General features: G+C 42.5%; 1 protein-coding gene across 3 annotated transcripts; it reads left to right on the top strand.

The window, feature by feature from the left end:
• Window positions 1-1,050: 1,050 nt before the first annotated feature.
• Window positions 1,051-22,868, top strand: insyn2ab (inhibitory synaptic factor 2Ab). 3 transcript variants are annotated; one of them, XR_014597919.1, is made up of 6 exons: window positions 1,051-1,151; window positions 1,362-1,524; window positions 8,020-9,190; window positions 12,608-12,679; window positions 20,958-21,416; window positions 21,561-22,868. XR_014597919.1 is itself a non-coding variant. In XM_084020880.1 (5 exons), the coding sequence occupies exons 3-5, from the start codon at window positions 8,025-8,027 to the stop codon at window positions 21,139-21,141; spliced, it is 1,422 nt and encodes a 473-aa protein (XP_083877006.1). In that variant the 5' UTR covers window positions 1,051-1,151; window positions 1,362-1,524; window positions 8,020-8,024; the 3' UTR covers window positions 21,142-22,868. The 3 variants fall into 3 exon arrangements, 2 of the variants coding, with proteins under 2 accessions (XP_083877006.1, XP_083877007.1); XM_084020880.1 differs by having other exon boundaries at window positions 20,958-22,868; XM_084020881.1 differs by lacking the exon at window positions 1,051-1,151 and having other exon boundaries at window positions 1,277-1,524; window positions 20,958-22,868.
• Window positions 22,869-23,276: the final 408 nt, after the last annotated feature.

A 23,276-nucleotide genomic window follows, 5' to 3' on the forward strand; every position in this document is an offset into this window, starting at 1 on the left:
TGATGGAATAGGTTGTTGTAGTGAAATGGAATAATCCTGACCAAAGTTGGTATGGTCTTTGTGCAGTTTTTAGCCAATTCATTCTCAGTGTTGCTGTGTCTTTTTCATTTTTGCCACTAGGAGGCAAAAAGAAAGAAACTTAGAAACCCTACACATAGGAGCTTTAAATATAGCCAACTGAAAACTAACAGACGGATTAATACCAGCAAGAAACTCTCTTCATAGAGGAGCGATGATCTCAACACTGACTCTAGTAGCTATGCATCCGAAAAATAGCTTCGATAAACTACTTCTCATGATAATGATGATAATGAACCACTATGTCAAGTCTGCGCGTTGTTCACAGTGGCTGAATAACTGTTGTATTTATTGGATTGCATTAGACAGTGCAGATGACTTAATACACCATGGGGCTAAGTCATGAACTTCTAAGACACTTCATTTATGACGTAGCTGAATCAATATTCCTCATTTTCCCCATAATGCACATTTCTCTCTTTGCCTCACCGTTTCTATTACTCCCCCTCGTCATTTCATTTTTCCCTCGTCTCAGTTTCTCATTAACACTGCTGCCCTGTTGTCTCCTCACCTCGCCCCCCCCCCCCCCCCCCCCCCCTCCTTTTGTGCAGGAACAGAGCCACTTCTCTTTCCCTTTGCCCGCTTCAGCCCCCTTCAACACCCCTCACAAACAAGGTGTCAGACGTATGAAAGTAACAGGAGGCAGCAGGAGACACCCAATTAAAAACACAATGCATTATTATTTCACAGCCCCCCCCCCTCTCTCTGCCATCTCCAGAAAGCCCTTCAGATTATATAACGGCTCAGTGTCACCGGAGCCGTGCCTGCGGAGGACAAGGGGGTCTTCGCCGATGATGCAGCTGAACGACTCTGGACTTTCCCCAGCAAGCTTGCGTACTACCCCCTCCCTCCTCCTCCTCCTCCTCCTCCACCTCCTCCTCCTCCTTCTCTCTGCCACATCCACCCACCCATCCACCCACCAGCCCACCCTCTCCCTGCCTTTTTCCCTAACACACACATACACACATGCGCTCCATCACGAATGCACAGGGATTGCAGCAACAGCAGCAGCAGCAGCAGCAGCAGCACAGCGAGATGGAGATCTCCGCTGCGTGTGTGAGTGCCTATCCCCGGTGAGTGCAGGGACAAGAGCGAATGAGTGTCAGTGATGCTTGAATGAGATGTATAAGGGAGCAGAGAGCAGAGTAAAAAAAAAAAGGCAGAAGGGGGGTGATATCAGTGAGGACCCCCTGATGAGGTTTTGAGGCAATGTCTATCTGCTTTTTTCCCCCCTCTCATCCCGATAACCTGAATCTTTGCTGGATGTGCCACAACTACTCCAGCTGTCACTGCGCCGGCTGCCTCTCTCTCGGTCCTCCCGCAGCCTGTGAGAGCTGCTCCAGTGGCTGGACCGTACCCTGGCACCCACTGAATACATGGATGAACACCGGCTTCACAGGGGATCTGCGCTTTCTTGTCCTTTGCACCTCTGATCTGTCCGTCAAGGTAAGAGTTGTGTTTGTGGAGTTGGACACATATTCGCAGTTACTGCAACAACAACAAAAAAAAAAGAAAAAAAAGTGTCCGATTCATTTGATCTGCCTTTTTAAAATCTTAAGTAATTCCCGAAGCATCCATGAATTATGATGCATTGTTAGTTAGTCTTTTGGTTCGTGATGTATGCATGTGGATGAACGCTGTGTGCATTCGATATTGATAAATCAGGGAGGGGGCATTTCTGCACCCCAAGCATTTCAAAGGTTTGATGACAAATCAGGAGAAGACGTCAAGGTTTTTATCTTCACAATTGAAAATGAAGATGAACAGTGATGTAATTTGACTTTTAGCTCTATACTTTATGCGTTTCTTTGCAGCCTTTGCCAGACGAGCAGTATTTATCTGATGATGCAGAGGCTGATTATCAAGATCGCTGTACTTGTGAATTGTCTGGGCTTGATAGTGAAGAATACTGATGAGAGCTCACTCACAGACTGTTGTGTATATTGTGCTGCGATATATACTGCCAGATTGCTGATCATTTAATGGAAAACTCCCATCATATTAAGTGGCGTAGACTGTATGACACATCCATATGCGATGAGTGATGCGCTCCTCAAGGCTGAATTGGATGAAAGGTGGACTCGGACTTATCACGACTAATGACATGTGTGATCTGGGAAGCTCTGGGGTACTGCATCACATACAGAGCTGCACTTAAATTTGCTCTCAGTCGTTGCCTCCCTGCCCCCCCACCCCCACCCGTCCTCCCTCTCTCTGTCCCTCTCTTTTCTACATGTCCTTCCTTGACTACCTGAATTTACAGGACACACAGAGGGGGGGGTGCAGCTTTAAGGTGTCAACCACACTGTGGCTTGTCTATCTCAGCATCTTTTTTGAAACTTATAAATCATCTTGTACATTACACCCGTGTCAATCATCAGAATGGCCTGACTACACATGTATGCACACAGCCCAACCCCTGATAAATCAATGAACTCATCAGGGTGATGCACTACACATGTAAGCTCTGGAGCGTTAGAGGCAGAGACCACTAACACCATCATTTTACACAAAAAAAAGAGCTATAGCAAGGAGGCACGTGATCACAATGAAGAACCCAAGAATGCCCTTCTTACATATCACTCTCTCCAAAACGCACTCTTCCCAGGGATCCATTTCACAGCCAGTGCTTTCATCCAGGAGATTGAGGGATGGGGGACCCTTTTAAAACCTCCTGCTATTCCCCAGAACAGAAAGTGCAACTCAGTGATAAATCTTTTAAGCCAATGTCATAAAGCAAAGTTTCACAGGTGTAGCCGGCAGCCCGGATAGATACAGATGGGTGTGTGTGTGAGAGAGAGAGAGAGACGGTGGACACCTCGAAACTGACTGGGATTGTTTTCCAAAAATGTAACAAAAGACAATATAAAAATCCAGGACCAAAGATGCTCACATTGTCTCTGGAAGAAGAGCCCGATGGTGCTTTGAGAAAAAGGGATTACTGCAACGCGGCTATACTGTACAGTTTCACAGCACTATAGGAAGACACATGACTCCACCCGCACACGAACCTTACGGATCGCACATAGGCAGCAATCTCGTCTTTTACATTGTGCTTAGTTGGTGCAATGTCACGCTCTAATTTATGCAAATAGTGAGAAAAGAAATGGATACATTGCACAGCGACAATGCGTAGTAGAATGCATGAGGGGGGGGATTGTGAGCACAGCATCAGGGCACTGACCTCGTGACACACACTTATTAGCACATGTTACGAAAACGATGAGCTGTTGCATCGAGTGTTTATGATGCACTCGGTGTGTATTGACGATGCGGTGGAGGTTACCATGTAAGAGGCCACTTACTTAGCCATTAATGAGAGTGGCTAGACAGTGTGATCCGATGTAAATATCCTACAGATGCACTTCAGTAATTATTGCTTTGATGCGGGCTGTCAGGGATGTAAGGCGATCAAAGCAAAGCCTCTTCTTTCTCCCCTGCTCTACGATGGGGCATAAATCATGAGTCAGCAGTGTTGTAGACCTGCTGTTCCATGGAAAATGGATCCAACCACCTTATTAACATTCTTTACTAAACAGCCACGCTTTTACAACATCGTGGTCATAATAAATCAGTCATGATCCTGTAGTGAAAGGTGTTTTTTTCTCCTCCCCCTCACACATGCAGCATTTTCTGATGAACTGAAGGGCAATTGGAACAGACAGCGTGGTCTGCCAGGGTACATAAGGAGATTTCAGAGGATTACTTTTGCAATTTTAGAGTCAATGCATTATTCATAATCCTTTTGGATAGCTGAGGCCAAATCAGGGAAGGACCTCGGGTCATTAGCAGAGATATAGCTTGCTTTGAGAAGAGGAGGAGGAGGAGAAAGACGACGACGAGGCAAAGGAGATTCTCTCAAACATCTGAATATATTCATGTCTGTCTCTCTCTGTCTCTGTCTCTCTCATCTGACTTCCAACAATAAGAAGTCATGGAAGAGCTTTTCTTGATTCCCTTTGTGTGAATCACCAATTGGCTGCTTTACATGCCTTACATGACACGCGTGTGCTTAGAGGAGACTTCCTGCAGATGTGATTACCTTTTCAGTGGTGTGAGATTGGTATTTCTGAGTGTGAAATAGATCTCAAGTGAATCGGCTGCGAACATATTTCCTTTTCATCCGTGGAACCCGCTTCCGACAAACAACTTGCGCTAAAATCAAAGTGCATACCAATCTATGTTTCAGAACAAATACCGATCCCCAATAAAGATTCAGCTGCTCTAAATTCCAAAACAACTACGCGTACATTTGTGACACAGCATACCAAATTGTTTGTGTATAATGAGATCGAGCTAGTTGCTTGTTTCTTTGTTGTTGTTGGGTTTTTTTTTGTCATCTGGCACTGAATACATTGCAGTGACTGAAGTAACACTAGAAGCCGTTGGAGCACCATTTCTTTCCAGCATTAATGGGAACGCAGATGAAACATAGCTGACTCTAAATATATTCCACTTTTCATCAACAGTTGGAGATGAGGGTTATGTTAGAGTGGACAGCCTGCAGGGTGAAACGCATGGCAGGACCCAAGAAATACACAGTCCCTGTCCGTGTGTGTGTGTGTGTGTGTGTGTGTGTGTGTGTGTGTGTGTGTGTGGCACACATTAATACTAGTACATGTACTAATACACACATACTTTATACACATGCCCACATGAAAACACAATTTTGCCACCATTATCAAGTTTGCATTCTTTTCTCACGACATTGAGCTACTCATTCTTATATTATAGGTACTTTACCACATTTACTCTTTTCATCACTGGCACTCGACACGGCTGCAGATGTGCATCAACTGCAGATCAGAAATGAACATTGATTTCACTAATTTAATAGGAGTCGTGAAACTGACGGTAAGGAAATGTCTCCTCAGTGTAAATTCCTCCCCCCAGAACAATCACATTGATGGATTTACACTCTCTGTGAATGATAAAACATGATTACTTCCAGAGAAGTGGCAACACCGTGAAAGGCTTGCTTTTGTGTGGTAATAAATGATTCATTGGGGTTTATTTATCGCGTGGCGTCTTGTCATATGAAAATGATTAACCAGCTCTTTCTGATGTTTCCTCCCGACCATATCAGACATCATTTAATTTCCTCGTGCTGCTTGATATATGCTCCAGCTATGAACTGTTTCATCACGGATGAGACAGAAAAGGCAATAATTCTCATTTGAGCATATGGACCTTGGAATTTGAAAATCTGCATGGGGCTGTTGTAATGTCAATGTCATTCTTAGTGCCTTTGTTTGATCACAGCAGCTTGTGATTCATAAAATAAACAATATTAATCTGGCGTTGTCATTGAAAATGAGTAAAAAAAATTAAATAAAGTTAAGAAATTGTAATGATGACATTAAAAGTGATTTCAACTATATGGTAATGGTGACTTTAAGCTAAGAAATTAGTTACTTACAAAATGAGAAATGCATGCTAATGATTGGTGTATAATTATGATTGCAGTTAAATGAGATGTAAATGAATAAAAATGGAGCACATCAATTCTAGCACATCGTAATTCTGTATTTGCAAAACACAAGAAGTTGTAACTTTGATTGACTGATCGTTTGACTGCTTCAGAGCATTAATTTACATTTCTATCATTAAACTGTTTTACAAATCAGTGTTTTTTAAAACATTTACAACAGAAAATGTGCTTCTCTAAAGTAAAAACTGTTTTTCAATTATAAAGTGTTTTCAAGCCTGTCATAAAATGATTCAATCACTTGCCGTTTGTTTCACTAGATCTTCCTGAAAAGTTAGAACGATTGGTAATCTTTAAACTTTTAAAGTTAAAGGTCAGTTCAGTCAGCCAACTCATGTGGAAAAGATTTATTATGTGATCGCAGACTTTATATCTGGTGTCTAGGCTCCGACCGTGTCACTTTGCTCAGCATAGCAGAGGTTGGGGAGAAGATAATAAATTTCCCTCCAGGGAGTTTCGAGCCTATAGGTGGACACAGGTGGATACGGGTGGAGGAGTCGAACACCACCTATTAAGTAGAGTCTAGCATGTGTGGGCCACAGCTGAGCCAGTGTGGAGATTTCCTCTGCCCAGGACCTCGGACCAACAGGGGAATATATTATATACTAAGGTACTATAGGACTTAACAAACCACCTGCAGTCATTGTGACATACTAGCAGGCAATCTAAATGCAGAAGAATGAAAAACATGTAATGTTATGCAGTGTTGAGACGGAGATGACCATAAATGGGTGGATACACAGGAAGCTTGAGGTTGGCAGTGAGAGCCAGTGTGGAGCAGAGAACAGGAGCTCAGCAGTTTAGATGTAATTATGATATGAAGAACAGCAAAGCGATCTGTCACGTCCAACCGTTTGTGTGAGTTTGAATGTTTCCCCAAGGTGTTGCTGAATAGGATCTGTGAGGATAAAATGGAAATGTGTCTGTCCTAGGAACAAGAGAGGTTTCCCATGCTCTGTGTGCAATGCCACGGTGAAAGCTGTTGTACAGTATAACCTTCAGAGAGAGTCAACAGTGATCCAATAAGAAACCCCCCAAAATGACATGAGCTGTGGTGGAAATAAGCTAGAAAACCAATTGAGCCCAAAACACTTAATACTGAAACAAGTGTATTACTACTCCACCACTACATAAATCACTACATAAATGAGCCATAATGCATTTTGCAAAACAAAAGCCAGAAGAAACACAAGGGTGATGCATTGATGTTATCATTCACAAGCACACCTACAGTGGAATGATTATTGTCACACATGCAAACTCACATTAAATGTATGTCTAATAGCATAACCAGCTAATGCGTAGCTTGATGAGGTACAACATAGGTAGGGGTAGATACTAGGGCAGGGAGAGGCACTGTGTTCCTCATGCTTGACTTGTATATTATTTGAGATCGACAACTGACATAAGTCGCTGAACAGGTTTTCTGAATGGTGGCAGCAGAGGCGAGGAGTGTAGCGCAAACATTTATTATTCCAAAAGGCGAATGATCAGACCTTTTTGGCAGGCAAACTTATGAAAAACGACTGTACGTATTTAGCAGCTGCAGTTTTTGGCAGAGTTGGCAATGAGCAGTGAAGCAGAAGGACTCGCAGAACAAAACAAAGTGGACAAGGTGTAGAGTTGAGAAGGGGAAGGAGCTATTTCAGAATAGTTCCATTCTTACATAGACAATAAAAAAGAAGCTTGAAACTCTCCAGGTCCTGTTCCGTTAATGATTTGGTTCTGAAAGCTGCTATTTCATTGTGTGTTGATTTTGACAGCCCCCTTGGAAAGAAGGTTGTAGATCACCAGAGTCCCTTTAGAAAACCTCTCATTTTACTGCAGCATCTGTCAATCTGCCCTGCACACTCCTTGTTCTGGTTCTCCCGTCCCTCCCTTCCCTTCAGTGGGCCCAATACACCCCGGGTCTCTGGCAGCATGAGCAGCATGAGCAGCGAGGCAAAGCTCTGCTCCTGGCCAGAGATCTGTGTCTGTCTGTGGCGGGATAGTCGCTGCCGGAGGCCCCACTGGAGCATTTGCTTATGTGTGTCATCAAAGAGGCATCGGCATTAAATCAGGACGGTTTCATACTTGGTTAACATTTCCTCACAGTGAGTTTAAATGAAAAAGAAGAAGGTATAACCCTACAAACAGTCAGAGAGCTTCAAATTCTTCTACATGTTGCAAAGTTGCAATACTTAAAAGTGGTAGCCATTAACATGCAGCTGCAGTCCTGTGTTTCTTTGTTACGCAGCACAGGTGATGTCATTAAAAGACATTTAAAATGGGAATACAGAATGAGGTGAAAAATGATTTTAGAGGTCTGTAATGATGATTTTTTGTATTGATAAATTGTGTGATAAAGTTATTCTCCCAGAGGAGAAAAGTTTGTTAAGTAAATACATAATGAATACATTGTTGGAGTATCTTACTGTTGAGACTCTTTTGCTTTTCTCTTTCACCTTTTTCAGGAAATATGGTGAGCAAAGAAGACACCAAATACATTGTTCTCTCAAATTCAGATGATTCAGATTCAGACACAGGCCCATCACACAGCCTCGACACACAGTCTGGACCAGAATCGGGCAAGGAGCAGGTAAAGAAGAGAAACAAGGCCTTACAAGTGCGTTTTAAGGATATCTGTGACGCTCAGAATGAGCATCGGAGGAAGCGCTCCAGATCCATTTCCTGCAAAGTGACACACAGAAAGTACATGACCATGCCTGCCAGACGCTCTATTCCAAACGTGACCAAGAGCACGGGGGTCCAGACCTCACCAGACCTCACTAAGCGGTACAAGACTTTCCCTTTTGAGAGGAAAAAGGGACATACGTTCAAACACACTGCTTTGGTGGAAGATTATAAAGGACAAAACAATGGTTTTTTGAGTGATATAAAGACGGGAGGAGAGGAGGGACAACCTATCGGGGAATCCTCCAGGTACAAGGGGAAGATCGTGGGGCAGACGAAAGCGTTGCTTCACCACACCAATGACAGCAGTGATACAGAGGATTTGCTTTCCGGTGCCAACTGTGTGGATGGACCCTCTTGTCCGGACTCTTCTCATTTCTCAGCCGAGTGCCACCCAGGCAGTCCGCCTTCGAAAAGAGAAACAGAGTACCAGGTTTGTGGGACGCGGACCAAACACAAAGGATTACCCAAAGAAGACACGGACGCTGGCACTTCCTCAAAGCGGCAGCTGGCTAACTCTGAGTTTTCCCGGGACAAGTCGAAGGGCTCCGGCCCCGTCGCGTGGAACTCTTTGACACAGGTGGAGTCTTTGGGAAGCCCGTCCGTCAGCTGCAAACGGAAAAAGGGCACGCAGCTAAACGAGCAGCAGTCACAGACACTTCCCCACAGTGCCAAATGTTCGGTGCAGTCACAAGGGCAGTGTCGCACGAGGCATGCGTCAGCCTCCTCTAAACTCCAACAAACAGTCGGGGGGGACGAGGGCTTTCCTCCAAGAGACACAGGAGCCCCGGGCATGGGGAGCAGCCAGCAGATAATGCCCTTATCTGGAGACAAGGATATCAAAGCACAGCTGCAGGCCATGGAGAGCCTCATCAGCTCGAGCCAGGAGACCATCAAGGTCCTACTTGGAGTTATTCAGGAGCTAGAGAAAGGCGAAGCGCAGAGAGAGGGGTGAGTAGAGTAAGCTTTATGCATGCAAGCCAAACATGCATTATACATTGAACGCACATTTCAGCATGCTGTCAGGGAAAAGCTAAGACAAAGGGTAATTCCTATCTACTACAACATGATCGTGTAGCTTTGGCCATCATTTATATGTGTTGTGATAAGATTGCAACAAAGTAGTTGCTAAGATCTGGGAACGCAACGACATCAGTATGACGTCGCCAAGAAATACAAGCCGTCGAGCTTGTTGTAAACCAGCCAGCAGTTAAGCCAGATTATTTTAAATGCTTTATTTTGAGTTAAAACCAAAAGGAGAGATAACTGGAAATGTTGGTCATAATCCCCCATCTCACAGGAAAACCACGTGGGCAGCAAGCGAGGTTGGTCAAATTGTAACCAGGAAATAAGGAAGGAAGGTGTTCCGACTGCGATGGGTGTTTAAAATGGGCAGTTTTGGATAAAGACTTCCCAGTTTGCCTTTTGGTTTTTGTCTTCCGACGTTTAAGGAAATGAACACTCTGCTGGGCTTTCTTGCCTTGTCAGATTTATTTTCAGGAATATCACTGTGATCCAACATTGCAGCCATTAACTTAAGTGCAATTTTATTATGAGCAATTAAAATGATGGCCTATACTACAAAAAATAGGACATATGTTGTAAAGCACAGAAATGATCCTTTAAAAAGGTAAAGAGTCTACAGCAAAGCTATTGTAGGGATCAATGTGCTCCTTCTCTAAAAACCCATAGCAAACACACAAAGCAAATTGTATTTAAGTCTTATCCATATCCAGTGGAGAACAAGGCGCCCCAGTGTGGCTCTGTGGATCTCGGTTGTAAAGGCCCAATTAGTGCAGCCTCATAACGCTTTGCCTTTCATCTCCCCAAAACTGTGCCTGCTGTAGTGCGTTGTGTTCCTTCAGCATTATTAGAGGTGCAGTTCCAGGATGCAAAGCCAGCCCTCCACAGTCCATTTCCAAATACTCTTCCCATTTTGTTCATGGCTGGACAGTCAGATAGCCTCCTTTTAAAGCCACACTTTGAGATGAATCCAACTAAAAGCCTCCCTGTCATCACCAGGAATAAATACATGTTGTTCAGTGTGTTTTAAGCCACTGTTTTTAGCATACATGCAATGACAAAAGAATGAAGTGGGCCATTGGTCCACAAATAGGCATTTTTAAATATATGCGCCATGTCAACTTCGCTGTTTACACTGGAAATAACATTATTACAAAATATCCCATTATTAAAAAAATATCCCATTACTCAATGTTGGGGATTTTACTTGTTTTTCCTCACATAAAGAAACATATTTCCTACAAAACAACAGGAACTCTTAATAATGCATGTGCTTGTGGTCTTTTTAATAAGTTTGATGGAGTCACATGAAATGTTGGATAGTTATCAATGACACCATGTAAAAAGGAACTACAAACCAATGCATTTGCTTGTGAACTGTTTCGACCGCCAAAGGGCATTAAACATTAACAAGTGTCAGTGACACTTGTTAATGTTTAATGTTAATCACTGATGATATTGTTACCCAATCACTGCATAACTTAATATAGTTTAAAACCCTGACCAGCTTGCATCCATCACATTAACTTAATGTTCATGGTTTTTAGCTGAAAGCGGTTGTAAGAAAGACAATTACACAACAGTTACCCACGCAATATTAGTCTTTTGCATGACCTCATTTTTCATAACAACAAAAAACAGTCCCTCGCGTAATATTCATCTACAATATATATGCCAACTCCCTGTTGTACTGCATTGATAAAATGTCTATTATATTACTGTTATATGATAATATACCAATATGAAAACTCCCTCACAACAGTATCTCAAGCTGTTTATATGCAAAACAGTGTATGCGTATTACATAGGATGGCATATCCATATTTGTAGCATCCCACACGAGAAAATGTGGGCTGATCTGACTGTAGTCTCTGATCCCAGGTTATCACTAAAAACCAAATAATATGCAGTGGTCAGGAAGGCAGAGCAGCAGCCATGCAGAGAGGAGGCGTGGACAGTAAATGCCGAATGACGAGGGCAGGACATATCTCAGGACAAGCCGACGTAGGCAGACAACACAGCAGTGGATCTGTAATAACAAGCAGTCAGCATAGAGAACCATTTATAGACATTTTCAGAGGTGCAGTTATTTGTTCTTCCCATGATGCCTCTATAAAATCGTTCTCTGTGACATCCTGTGCTTGTTAATACAGTGACACTATATCAGGCCATGAGCACATTACCCTGAATGGGAGAAGGAACTGGGATTTCTTTTTCTTTTTTTTTGTGCTGAGTGCACGGGGTGATTATGAATTTAGGTTAATACGCTTTGTTTATCAGAGCGGAGCTCTTTGAATTACAACGACGTACACAAAAAGCCAGGCAGCGGCGCACCACGAGTGTGAAGCTCGTCTGTGCAGTGAGTTGCTGTCCTTGCTCACAGCTGTTCACAGAGCCTTCATTTGGGAAACAGGGCAGGATGGATGAACTTGTTGACCTTGAGCTCCCATCAGCGTTTTCGATCCACATGCTGCAGCGCCCCCCCCCCCCCCCCCCCCCCCCGCCCAACGAGGTCACCTCTCATGTCATGGTGAGCTGCTGAGATCCAACCCCTCCGCGTGTCATCCAGCAGGGTGAAGGGCTGCGGTGACAGCAAGCGATTACATGCGCAGCTCCAACGTAGCCCCTCCCAGCATCTTCCGATCACTGCAGCCTGCCATCGCATGCAATGATTTATGGCGCAAATACCAACACGCAGACCTGCATGCTGATGCAAACTCAAATGGAGGAGATATGGTTACAAAAAAACTGCCGACATGAAAGCTGCGTTGTATATTTGGAGTCCTTTTGTGGAGGTCTTACAACGTAACAAATGACAACTCTTACACAGTAGAGACAACAGGCCACCTGGCCTGTGTACCAATGCCATAGACGGAGCAGATACAATTTGTCTTGTTGATTGCTTGTGTTTGAATCCTTTATGCTCATTATATATCTGCAGCAAATTGAGTTGGATGAGAAATAAAAAAAGACGCACAGTAGAGCGAATAATGTAAAGGTATTGATTTTTTCACTCCACGTGATTCATGCAGCATTTAGCCGCTTCCTCCTTCCTACTGCCTATAGAATAGAGGGGACACATTTTGGAGTGATGTCGAAGCAAAGCGAGGTAATCCTGTTATGTAAAATCAGCAAGTCTACACACTTGATTAACCAAATCTGAGAGAACCGCGGGATCGGAGCACACTGCTGCATTTTCAACTGTTAGGAATAAACACCAGGTGAAAAAAAACTAGCAAGCTGAACAAATTTTGACTGATAGCCGATGCCCCGCAGGTGTTGAAAGACGGAGGCTAAAGCCTGTCACCGGAGATCACATATATCTTTTCATCTCTCTGTTCACAGGCTCACCTACCGAACTGGACAAGACACAGCAAATTGTGACACTTGTCGAAACAGCGCATGCATCATTTACAGGTGGGCCCTTTTTCACTGTCATCAATGTCAGTGTTGCTAATGCTGTGTTGAATGCTGCTTTTTTTTCCTGTGTGACCGTTTGATTCAGTGTGAAAGAGGGAAGCTTTCATGAGGTGTTTGGTAGATAATACCACCAATATAATTTGCAATGGTTTCTGCAGACTGTGTGGCCTAACTCAGTCATCATGCATCGCAGCGGGAAGCGAATGAGCTAGGGTAGGGAATACAGTTGACCTTGACACAGAGTATATGAGGATCTAGAATGTTATCATGTGCCATGAAACGCCTGTTTAGAAACTAAGGCAAACACAGTGGTTTTGTGTGGCGTAAGTGTTCTGATGTGAAACAATGGCTCGGACGCAGGTGGGAAATCCACTCAAGCTGTAACCTTTTGTCATTTGTCACTTCACTCCAAGAAAGCCTCTACTGCTGAACCTGCTTGTTACCTTATTTTCTAAAACAGAAAACAGACAGCTGTTTGGAAAATACTCTCCAGGCAATACACTGTGTACCGTGAGACTCCTTGGTTGTTTTCACATCGGGCCTGAGTGAAACAGCTTAAAACACCACAGAGAGTATACTGCACTACAATGGCGACTGGTTTTAACATCCGCACAATAAGAGCTGTCCCTTTGGATTATTTTGGGTGAACTTCAGACATTTAACATGCCTGTGGACATTTCACGCAAAGAAAAGGAAAACTGCCCTGTGCTGTTTGTCAGGATTTCTGGCTCTGTAAATGTTCGACAAGATGCCTCCACTTTTCCCTCGACGGGTGCATTGTGTCAAGATGACCCAGATTGCGGTGCAAAACCATAAACACCATGAATTCATTTGAAAGCAGGGTTGTTCTTAATTAAGATTCACACACAGATAGTCTGACTTTTTCGACAGAAGGCAACAAACTAAAGAAACAAATTATAATGCCTTGATCTGAAAGAATTTGTGAGTTTCGACACGTTGCTGAAATTAGCTCAAAGTACCAAACAATATAACTTATTGTGATATTAAGAGGAAAATTCTCATTCTAAAAACTGCCTCATTGTCTAATGAAAGTTGAGGAACATCTTTTGATGCAGCTAGCACTATAACATCTACCTAATGTATTCTTAGTGTCTTATTTCCATAACTGCCTTCCCCCCCTCACAGCCTCCCATCTAAGTCACAAATGTTTTTTGGGCATCTTAATTCATGTCAAGCCATTTTTATTACTGTCAGTGCAGCTCTGCTCAGATCACAGCTGCAGTCATATTTTCTCATTTCTGGCTCCCTTAATACTGACTAATTTCTTATTTTGTCATCTTGAACCTGGGACTTAGAGCTCCTCGATTATGCTAATGATCAAATGATGTACGACTACTCATAAACACAGGACTCTCAAGTTTTTAAATTAGTTCAGAGTGAGATTTTGGCTGAAGGTACGTGTCCACAGGCAGCATTATTTCCACGCTTCCCATTCATTGTCTATTTAAGAAGCCGTGCAATGCCTTCACGTTGCGGCGAGTTACGAGAGACAGGGCGTCGCCTCCCGCAAGCTCTCGAAAATCTTTAAAACTGACCGTTGTCGATCTAAAATAAAGACAGATTCAGCAACTGCATAGCTTATTTTTTGCATAAAATGTTTTCAGAAACACATTCAGAAACTATTTTCATAAAATAAGAGAACGTTTTTTTAATTATCCTGGTAATTTGTCTGTGTAAGAAATACTAGATGTGGCGTGTGAGCACGTGAACAGGTTGAAATGCTTGTGTCTCACACCCAATGCATAAGACTTGAGAGGTTGGTGGTTTATCTTGTTCAAACTTGGAGCACTCATACAAGTAAGCCTCAGGGGGGAAGTAAGAGAGTTTTAGAATAAGAATCTGTTCTTATGCGAGGCCCATAGACTTAATGATAAATTCCCATCTGCTAGATATGAACACTACAACTAACTAAATTAAAGTTCTACTCCTGGTGCAGCAAAACAGGAGCTTTGATCCGATATTGGTCTAAAGGGAAACACAATACAATCAAAGGGCTCTCCTTCATCAATATCTCTCCAACGCCACAACAGGGACAGAGTGCTGCAGAGCGACAGCTCTCCCCGTCGCAATACAGAGAGCAGCTGCGTAGTCAATAAAACTCGGGAACAGGTTTAAGCCTCGACTCAATGTGCCTGAGTTGCCATCAAAGAGTGAGACTCAATAGCCAAAGGCAAAGGACAGATCGCCGCTTCTCAGCAAGGGCTGGAAAACTGACTTGACACTGTAAGGCAAAAACACATGGCACTCCTTTGATGGAGCAAAAGAAACCACAGCAACACACCAGAACTCTGATTCTATCAGAGACACTCACATGTAATGACTTACCTTTCTCATGCAACAATCCTCCAACCAATACAACCACAATACGACTAGGGATAGAGGAACATTGGGTCACATAAAAACATGTATAACATGTAATATGATATCCCTGCAAGATGTAGAAATGTAAAAAGTCAAGTTCAAACATTTTTTTTATTTTTTTGGTTTTACGCACTTATGCATAAAGGGGAAGATGATTATCTCGAATGTGTCGGATATCTGCAACAACTCCCTGGTTGTTTTGTAGACATCCCAAATGCTCCCACATCACCAATTAAAGGCACATTTTTGTTAGATATTTAGGCTGGGATGTCAGTTCCCTCTGACATTTTTACAGCTCTTCTTCTCACGGCTTCAGGTGAGTGGCATGTCGCACACAATACGATCTGGCAGCCAGACGTGTTACGTGACTGATCAGCAATTCAGTCTCCACCCAAATGAGGACACCCTCGTTATTGTGGCTCCTACAATTGTTATGGAAATGAAACCTCGACGTTATGTAACGGCAGTTATGGGAAAATGGGTTAATCCCTAGGCAACATACTTGCTTGGTTAGATTTAGGAAAAGATCGTGGTTTGGGTTGAAATAAGTACATTTGTTTTGTAACATAAGTTAAGTCACATTACATAAGTTAAGTATGTTACATATGTGACATAAGTTGACTTTTGGTTTAACACACACAAGACACAAACAGCTGTCTCTTGGATCAAAGTTTGACCTCTTAATGCTCAGCTGTTTTCCTAGTTGGCTCCTATCACAATTATTATGGCCACTAGAGGTCGTCGCCTAACAATAACCTTAAATGGGTCGTAATACACTGCTTGTACAAACAACCTACAAGGTTGCTTTTTGGGGGGAAGGACAGTCTCTTCTGATGACCTGGTGTCAAATCTAATTCCTGCACTAAAGACAACCTAAAATATCCTCCTTGTCTGCCTACCAATCTGTGAAGATTGTTGTGTGACGCAATGATAAAACAAACAGTGTAGGTCACCTAATTAGAATGAAGCTCTTCATCCAGCTGTTCACACCAGTCTAATATGTTGAAGGAAACAAGGCCAAGGTTAGCGATAAGAAAATAATCTCGTTTCTCCCAGACAAATTGTATGATTAACATGAATAATATGACAAAGTTAACAGGTTGAGGCTTAATCAATATGTACCCTTTTTGATTTTTTAAACATATATTTTCCCATGTTCATCTTCTTAAATTGTTTTAGGGTTTTGTTTGAGGTAGTATAGGTGCTACAGCCAGAAAACCGCAGTGTGTCTGTCTATTTGTGTCCCCATTGATCAGACAGGCCCTTTTCTTTGATTTGTTTTCATGGGTTTAGCCATTACTGTAAGTAAGTGTGGCTTTCAATCTGGGGGGTTTAAGCAGAGTGGGTGTGTAAGCATATTTATAACCGTGAATAAAGGATATGAGCCCAGGTTGGGTATTATTCATCATGTGATTTTGACTGGACCTATTGTTTAATTATGTCTTCCCACTGACAAATGTGGCAACAGAGTGCATTCAGGTTTCATCTAACTGAGCAGCAAACATTATAGATGTAGCATCAACATCATTTGTAAGACTGAAGCAATAAACCCACTGCATAGAGAAGCAAAGAAATGTCCTAAAATGTATAGCCGAGTTTCTCTCTTCTTCCTTATTCACCTCACTGATCTTAATCTTTTGCCAACTCTGTACGTCAGTGGAGCAGCTACGGCTTAATTAACAAACTCCGAACAATTTCTGATGGCAAAAGAAGTGCCCCCAGTCTGTTACGAAACCAGAGCATGTGGCACGGTAATGAAATCACATTGAAGACACACTCTAACGCTGAAGATTATCATTGTATCTGTGCTCCGTATCATTAAATGACGTCCAATTTGGGTTTTTTTTTCACTGAATAGATCAGTCTGTTGGCAAGCAGGGCAATCTACTGCTACGGGCCAAAGGAATTGTCATAAATAAATACTATATAAATACTGCTGTTTAGTATTTTTCAGCTGCACAAACATTCCAAGACAGAAAGATGTTTTGTAGACAGAAAAAAAAATGTAAGTTTAACTTCAGTGTTAATCTCTGCTCTTTATTTCAGATGTAGTTTTTTTACTGTCACATTGTTATATATACACTTAACTCAGCTTATCACCAGCATCCCTGCTTACATTTGTCTATTAATAGAGTGAGCTCAACTGCTGATAGGGGGCAGCAGTAATCGCCTTGTTTGTGATGCAAATTAAAACCAAGTAAAGAAAGTTTTGACCAAAACATTCCCATCAAGTCAAAAAGAAACTGCATGTTGGAACTGTAAGCAAGATTTGTGGCCCCCTGAGATGTAGCCCTTCATTTCAGAGCAGTCCAGCATCTTATCTCTGATAAATTCAGGACTGGAGTATTTGCTGAACTCAGGCAGTCAATCTGACTTCAGCTCTCCCTCCAGTATACTGCAGCATCCCATACATCACTGCAACAGATAGGGCATCCATGTGGCCAGTAAAATAGAGAAGGAGAGCGATAAATCAGAAGACAACTGTTATGATACAGTCGATCACAGAGAGGAAAAAAAAAGGAATTGTCATCTACCACTAGTGGTGTCTAGTAGTGCAGATTGCTTGGGGTTTTAATTATTTTTCAGAAATTTACACAAGATATACCTTTTACTTTTTCATCAGAGGACCACTTACAGTATTTCGGACTGAGTTGGCAATCTCGTTTACTGATGATTTATCCAGGGTCAGAAGTGCTCCGACTGCATGCTCCTGGCTTGCTAGCATGTTAGCCATTAGTTGGCCAGTTTACAGCCGGTTGTCCTGACATCACAAAATACAAACTTTTAGCGTTCCAGATGCCAAATGCTGAATATAACCAAAGACCATGGCTGACTGTGACAAACAGATGTTTCTTTGGGAGGTGTACAAGATTACATTTCAAAGATTGCTTCACATATTCTCATGACCAAAATGTGTCCAGAATTTTGACTTCAATTGTGCAGAACACATTTTATTATATGCTAGTATGTATAACTTTAATATACTCGATTTTGCCTTGATAGTTTATAATCTTACAATCGTTGTGTGATGTCAGACAATTGCTTTTCGTGAAGTGGAATTCACAAGTAGGACTTTTGAGTGGCGTTTTGTTACTTTTCTAGTAGGAAGTTGGAAAATGTCCAGTTCCCAGTTTTCTGGAAAGCAGAATAAGAAATTATTGTTTCTTAATATTTTTCCATGCTGTGACCAAATTCCATTCACATTCATTGTATCGGGATGGAGGCAGAAATCTTAGATACGAATAAAAATCCTTCATATTATCTAAATGTGTGGTTCAAACGAGTTAAATGTGGCCTTCCACCGAGACAAAAGTTTTACAGCAGGAAGCAAACATGCTCAAATCAAAGCATTAAACGATTTTATTTCTATCATGCTGTGTTGAATAAAAACCAGCATTTGACTCAAAGGATACAATTGTCGTTGTTTCCCATTTGGAACTAACAATGACTTTGAAAAACAGTTAAGTTCAGGGAAAAGCAATATGATGAGACGCAAGCGGCTAATTAGCACTTGTATCCCACGCTGAGATGGCGGAGCTGTAGTTGTTTTGGTGAACAATTGTCAAGATTGCCTTTTTCTGTTTTGTCCTCATTAATGAGATCGGGGCTTTTTTTCTTTGTGCTTCTGCGAAGCAGAAAGCTATAGTTATAGACAACCGCGGTGGCTTTTATAGCTGATATACATGACAGGGGAAGAGTTCCAGCATCTGATTTACATAACCTGTGGGGGAAGTTTATGCCTCGACTGTTGCCTGTCAGCGGAGGAAATACCTGTCAGTCTCGAGTGATTCAATCTACTACGCCCGTCATAGTCCTGAAGGTGTTACACTATACTGGTCCTGAACTGCTCATCTTGTCAAGAGGAGGGTTTTTGAACTTTGAAAGGCCAAAGGGGAAATCACCGGAGGAGAAATGACTTCCTGCTGAAAGGTGCCAGCAGCAGAAAGAATAGAGGCGAGCGGCGGCGCAGGTATGCTGCTGAATGAATAGAGTGTGCTGTGCTAAAAGACATCTCACAGCAGCAGAAGCCCTCCCAGAAGCAGCAATCATTGAATGGTGCTCAGCACACCACGACCGCACACAAACAAACGGCCCGCCGCTGATCACAGCGACGACTACTCACACTGCATAGCTAAAGAGATGATTAATCTGCTTTGCTGAATGCCCTAGAAAATCCTCCCGTCTCCAGCCGCTTCAATCTGCTCGTGCACAGAGATGATCTTAGATATGGGTTTTTTTCTGTTTGCCGGAGCACCTGCTCCCCCAGTGCCACCCGCGCAGCACAGCGCTGCCCTTGGGTTTTCCTCCGAGGCATTTGTCCACAGCATCCAGCACTCACAGTGATCCGCCATGTGATTAATTGCTTAATAATTGCTGAGGCTATTCTGTGTTGCACTGTGCTGCTGTGATTCTCCATCTTCTTTCTATCAAGTCGAGATTGTTCAACGGCAGTTGTAAAAGACACACTTTTAAACAAAGAAAGATACAAATAGAAATAAAAGCTGGAGCTAATGAAACAATAAATATCATGAATAAGACATACGACAAGTGCATCACATGCATGTTAATATCCCACCTTATAATTCTGATGAGTTTTAAGCAGTTGCAAAGTCCATTTTTCACCTGCTTTTCATTTTTAATCTAGTGTGTTGAATCATTGGAAGTCGGAGCCTTACAAACTTCTATTCAGCCCTCCATCCGGTTTCTCCCCTGAAGGCTTTAATAGAGCTCTGTTCTTAACCGACACTTATCTTAAGGGTGAAGACAGTTCCCAGGATCCATTGTCACTTTAGAATAGCATATCCTTCAGTGAACTAATTACACTACCCGTCAAAGCCGTTACCCTATCAAGCCACGCTTTGTACTTTAACCTCTACTTGTGTGCCTGCAGACAAGGAAAGAACTCCATGTTTGACCTTGACATGTCCGATGTCATCTCTTTCAGCAGCTTCAGTTCTCCCTGCCAGCTTTAATCCGCCAGATTTTTGACTGAGAGGAATGGGCTTTGTAAGTCGTAGTCTTCAATGTGCTTTTATGTGCTTAAATGCAGCATGTAAGTAATGTTGTGCAATGAAAAAAAAATTAAATAAAATGAGGATGAATCCAAAATGGCCTGACACCAAAATGCAATTTTATTGTAAGGTAAAGTTTGTTGAGGAGTGTCAATTTGGCAGGCACAAAGCAGATGATTCATTCTCTTTTATTTCCATTCGGATGCTTTGCAAAATGTATTGCATACCCCAGGAATAAATACATTAACAGAGCACAACAAATCAATAGCAATAAAGTGAAAGGAGATGGTGTATAATAATGCATTTATCCCTTGCTCGAATACAGGCAGTTAATCAGGCTCTGCTTGGCCTCTCAATGGTTTCATTTGGATGGGATTAAGCTCCTACATTTCTCACAGGCCTGAGAGATTTAATCGGAGAGAGTTCAACCGCGGTGCCGGAACGAACTCAGACGATGACCAGCCTGGGATTACAGTGATGGATGTGGAAGTCCGATGTAAGGAGCAACTCACATTCTTTTTTTTTTTTGCAAATATAATCTGTGAAGGGAAAATAAACTTTTGACTGCATGCATCAAAAAAATACAGAGATGATGCAAACTCTATTACTCGGAGGAGTGTCTGAAATGTGGATATGTGCCAGGAAATATAGTGCTGCCAGGGTGTCATTCAGTGCATTTGAATGGTTTGCCTCCCTCCCAGCCTCCATCTGGACACCAGTGGATTACAAATATAAAAAGATTAAGCGAAAAACTGAGTCGTAAATGTTATAGCCACCAACCAAACAAGAAATCTGCAATCAAACTCTTGTTTTTAGAACACAATACTGAAGTGAATAATGTAAATGTTCTTACGCACCGCCCTCTCCTGCTTGTGTTATAGTGTCGAGCTGGACTTCAAGCTGCAGGAGGACAAGCTGCACCCCCTGATGAAGAGACTCTGCCCCCTGGACAGCCAACAATGCCCCGCTCTGCCTTACTCCAATGAAGTGTTCACATCCACGCCGAAACGCAAGTCCAAGGCAGAGTCCAAAAAGCACGCCCGCTGGAAACTCTGGTTCCTTTGAATAAAACATGAAGGCTTTGGAAATGGCCTTTTCTGTCGGGCACATTAATACCCCTGTTGTTCTCCAAATGGATGAGGGGATATTCAGAGAGAGTCATCGACATGTGAGGATGGATAGGAACAGAAACCGGTTCATTTGGGGCTTCGGAGTTGAGACTAAGTCAGCTGGGGGACAGTAGAGACATACACACAAAAAAAAAAAACATATAAAATTCTGTCAAACCTTTTTCTGGCATGTTCGCTGAAGAGGATAAGACGTACACCTGCAGAAACTAGGTGAGCGTTGGAATACATATTCCAAAAAAGTGTAAAGATGGATGTTATTTATTTACTGGGTAAAAGCCCCTCACACTGTCTAAGTACGTCTTTTCATGGCCTTCTCCAATGCAATGCCTTTTTTTGGTCTTTTTTCCCCCTTAGAGCATATTGCTTGGCCACAAGAGGAGCCATGTGGAGGGCCTTTTATGAGCGAAGCTATAATCTTTGAATGGACATCAGCCCCACCTCCGGCAAAGCACAAACACTTGACTTTTGAGAGGAACACGTGTAAAAGACTGAAACAGTACAGTACATGGCAGCGTGTCAGCGCTGTTCTTCTAACCCCCGTCTCTTCTCTCTTCTCCCTCATTATCTGTGAACATCTTGCTCAGTTTGTCCGTCCAACTGAACATCTGCCTGCCTTTTCTTAACAACCCCTTGTCTCCTCCCTCTCTTTGTAACTGTGTCCCTTTTTATCTCCCTGTCTTTCTTTCCGTCTCTCCATTTAGCTCACTGTGCAACCAACCAACTAGCCAGCCAACTTTGCCTCAGCCATCCTGTCGTCTTTCTGTTAGCTACACTGTCACATTCTGAAATTATATTTCAGAATGTCTGCATCTTTTTCTAGCAAATTACTGTGAAATTAAATTTTAAAACATGTTTGGTCACCTCCTCTTGAAGCAGGTACACTTGTAAAAAAATGCGGAAGGGTTAGGTGATTTCTTTTTAAATAGCATAATCTTTTGAATACTTCTAAGGCAAAATATTTTCTATAATAACTTAAAAAGTGTAAAGTAAAGTAAAGGCTATTTTGACATTTCTCTCGGTTAAGATCTTGCCTCTCAGTCTCGCTCATTGTGTCACAGCAAAGCTCTGATGTGAAGTCATGATCCTCATCTACTAAGTCATTTGTCTCATGCGCAATTAGCAAACACTTGAAGTGTTGTCTGGTAATATTGATTTATCTTGCATTTCAACGGCAAGTTCTCTCTTATCTTCTTTTTGTAGGACTACAGAAGACATTTGGTTATCCACCCACACAAACAACTGTGCACTGAACTTGCAGGAGTAGAAGGGCTATACACAGTGCTAATGGAGCATGGTAGCAATCTCACAGCAGAGACTCGTAGACTTGTAGCCACCAGCTTTGGTTAAGTACAACAACACACACTGATGATGTAGCAACGATACTGAACTTGCACGCTGTCAAAAGCAGGTATTTACTGGAGTCTTAAAGTCATTTTATAACAGCAGCTCTTACGTAGATTGTGATACTGTAAAATGTCTGAGAAATGTCGGGAAGACTCATAGCTGCCTCCCATCATTAGACTACGCAGTAGAGTGCATTATTCAGGTCACCAACTTCCATGCAAAGATCTGTACCTTAAGAAAGTGCAATTTCGTGATGATGTGCAATATTATGCATTTTTCTACTGTTTCTACATCACAATTAAAACATTTTCAACTGAAGGGGTTCCTGTGTGCACCTATGTCCACTGGTAATAGAGAGGTAATAGAGGTACTGAGTGAGAGGAGCCATTCCTGTCAGAGCGAAGCGACTCAGAGAGTTTGTGTTTAGGGTTAGAGAGGTTGGGCCTAATCTTTCCTGCCTCCGCCTCAAGGTCCTGGGGGAAAAGGGGTCCTGGGTATTTGTAGTGCCCAGGAAGCTGAAGGACTCCACAGTGCTGTCCACAACCATCTCCTCTGTTTGTAGAGCATTAAGTTGTTCTGTCTGCACCATGTCACCAGATGGTCGATCTACCACCTCTAGACAGACTCATCCCCACCAATGATGAGACCAGTGAGGGTGGTGTTTTCCGCAAATGTCAGGAGCTTGACCGTTGGTGTACATGGAGAAGAAAACAGTCTTGTGGAGAA

The sequence above is a fragment of the Eutrigla gurnardus genome (assembly GCF_963514095.1).
Source record: "Eutrigla gurnardus genome assembly, chromosome: 11".
NCBI lineage: Eukaryota > Metazoa > Chordata > Actinopteri > Perciformes > Triglidae > Eutrigla > Eutrigla gurnardus.

Excerpts from the sequence above, each read along its gene's own strand:
- insyn2ab (XM_084020880.1), top strand. The coding sequence starts at position 8,025 with ATGGTGAGCAAAGAAGACACCAAATACATTGTTCTCTCAAATTCAGAT. Across the intron at positions 9,191-12,607 it reads GGCGAAGCGCAGAGAGAGGG|GCTCACCTACCGAACTGGAC; the intron begins GTGAGTAGAGTA and ends CTCTGTTCACAG. Across the intron at positions 12,680-20,957 it reads AGCGCATGCATCATTTACAG|TGTCGAGCTGGACTTCAAGC; the intron begins GTGGGCCCTTTT and ends CTTGTGTTATAG.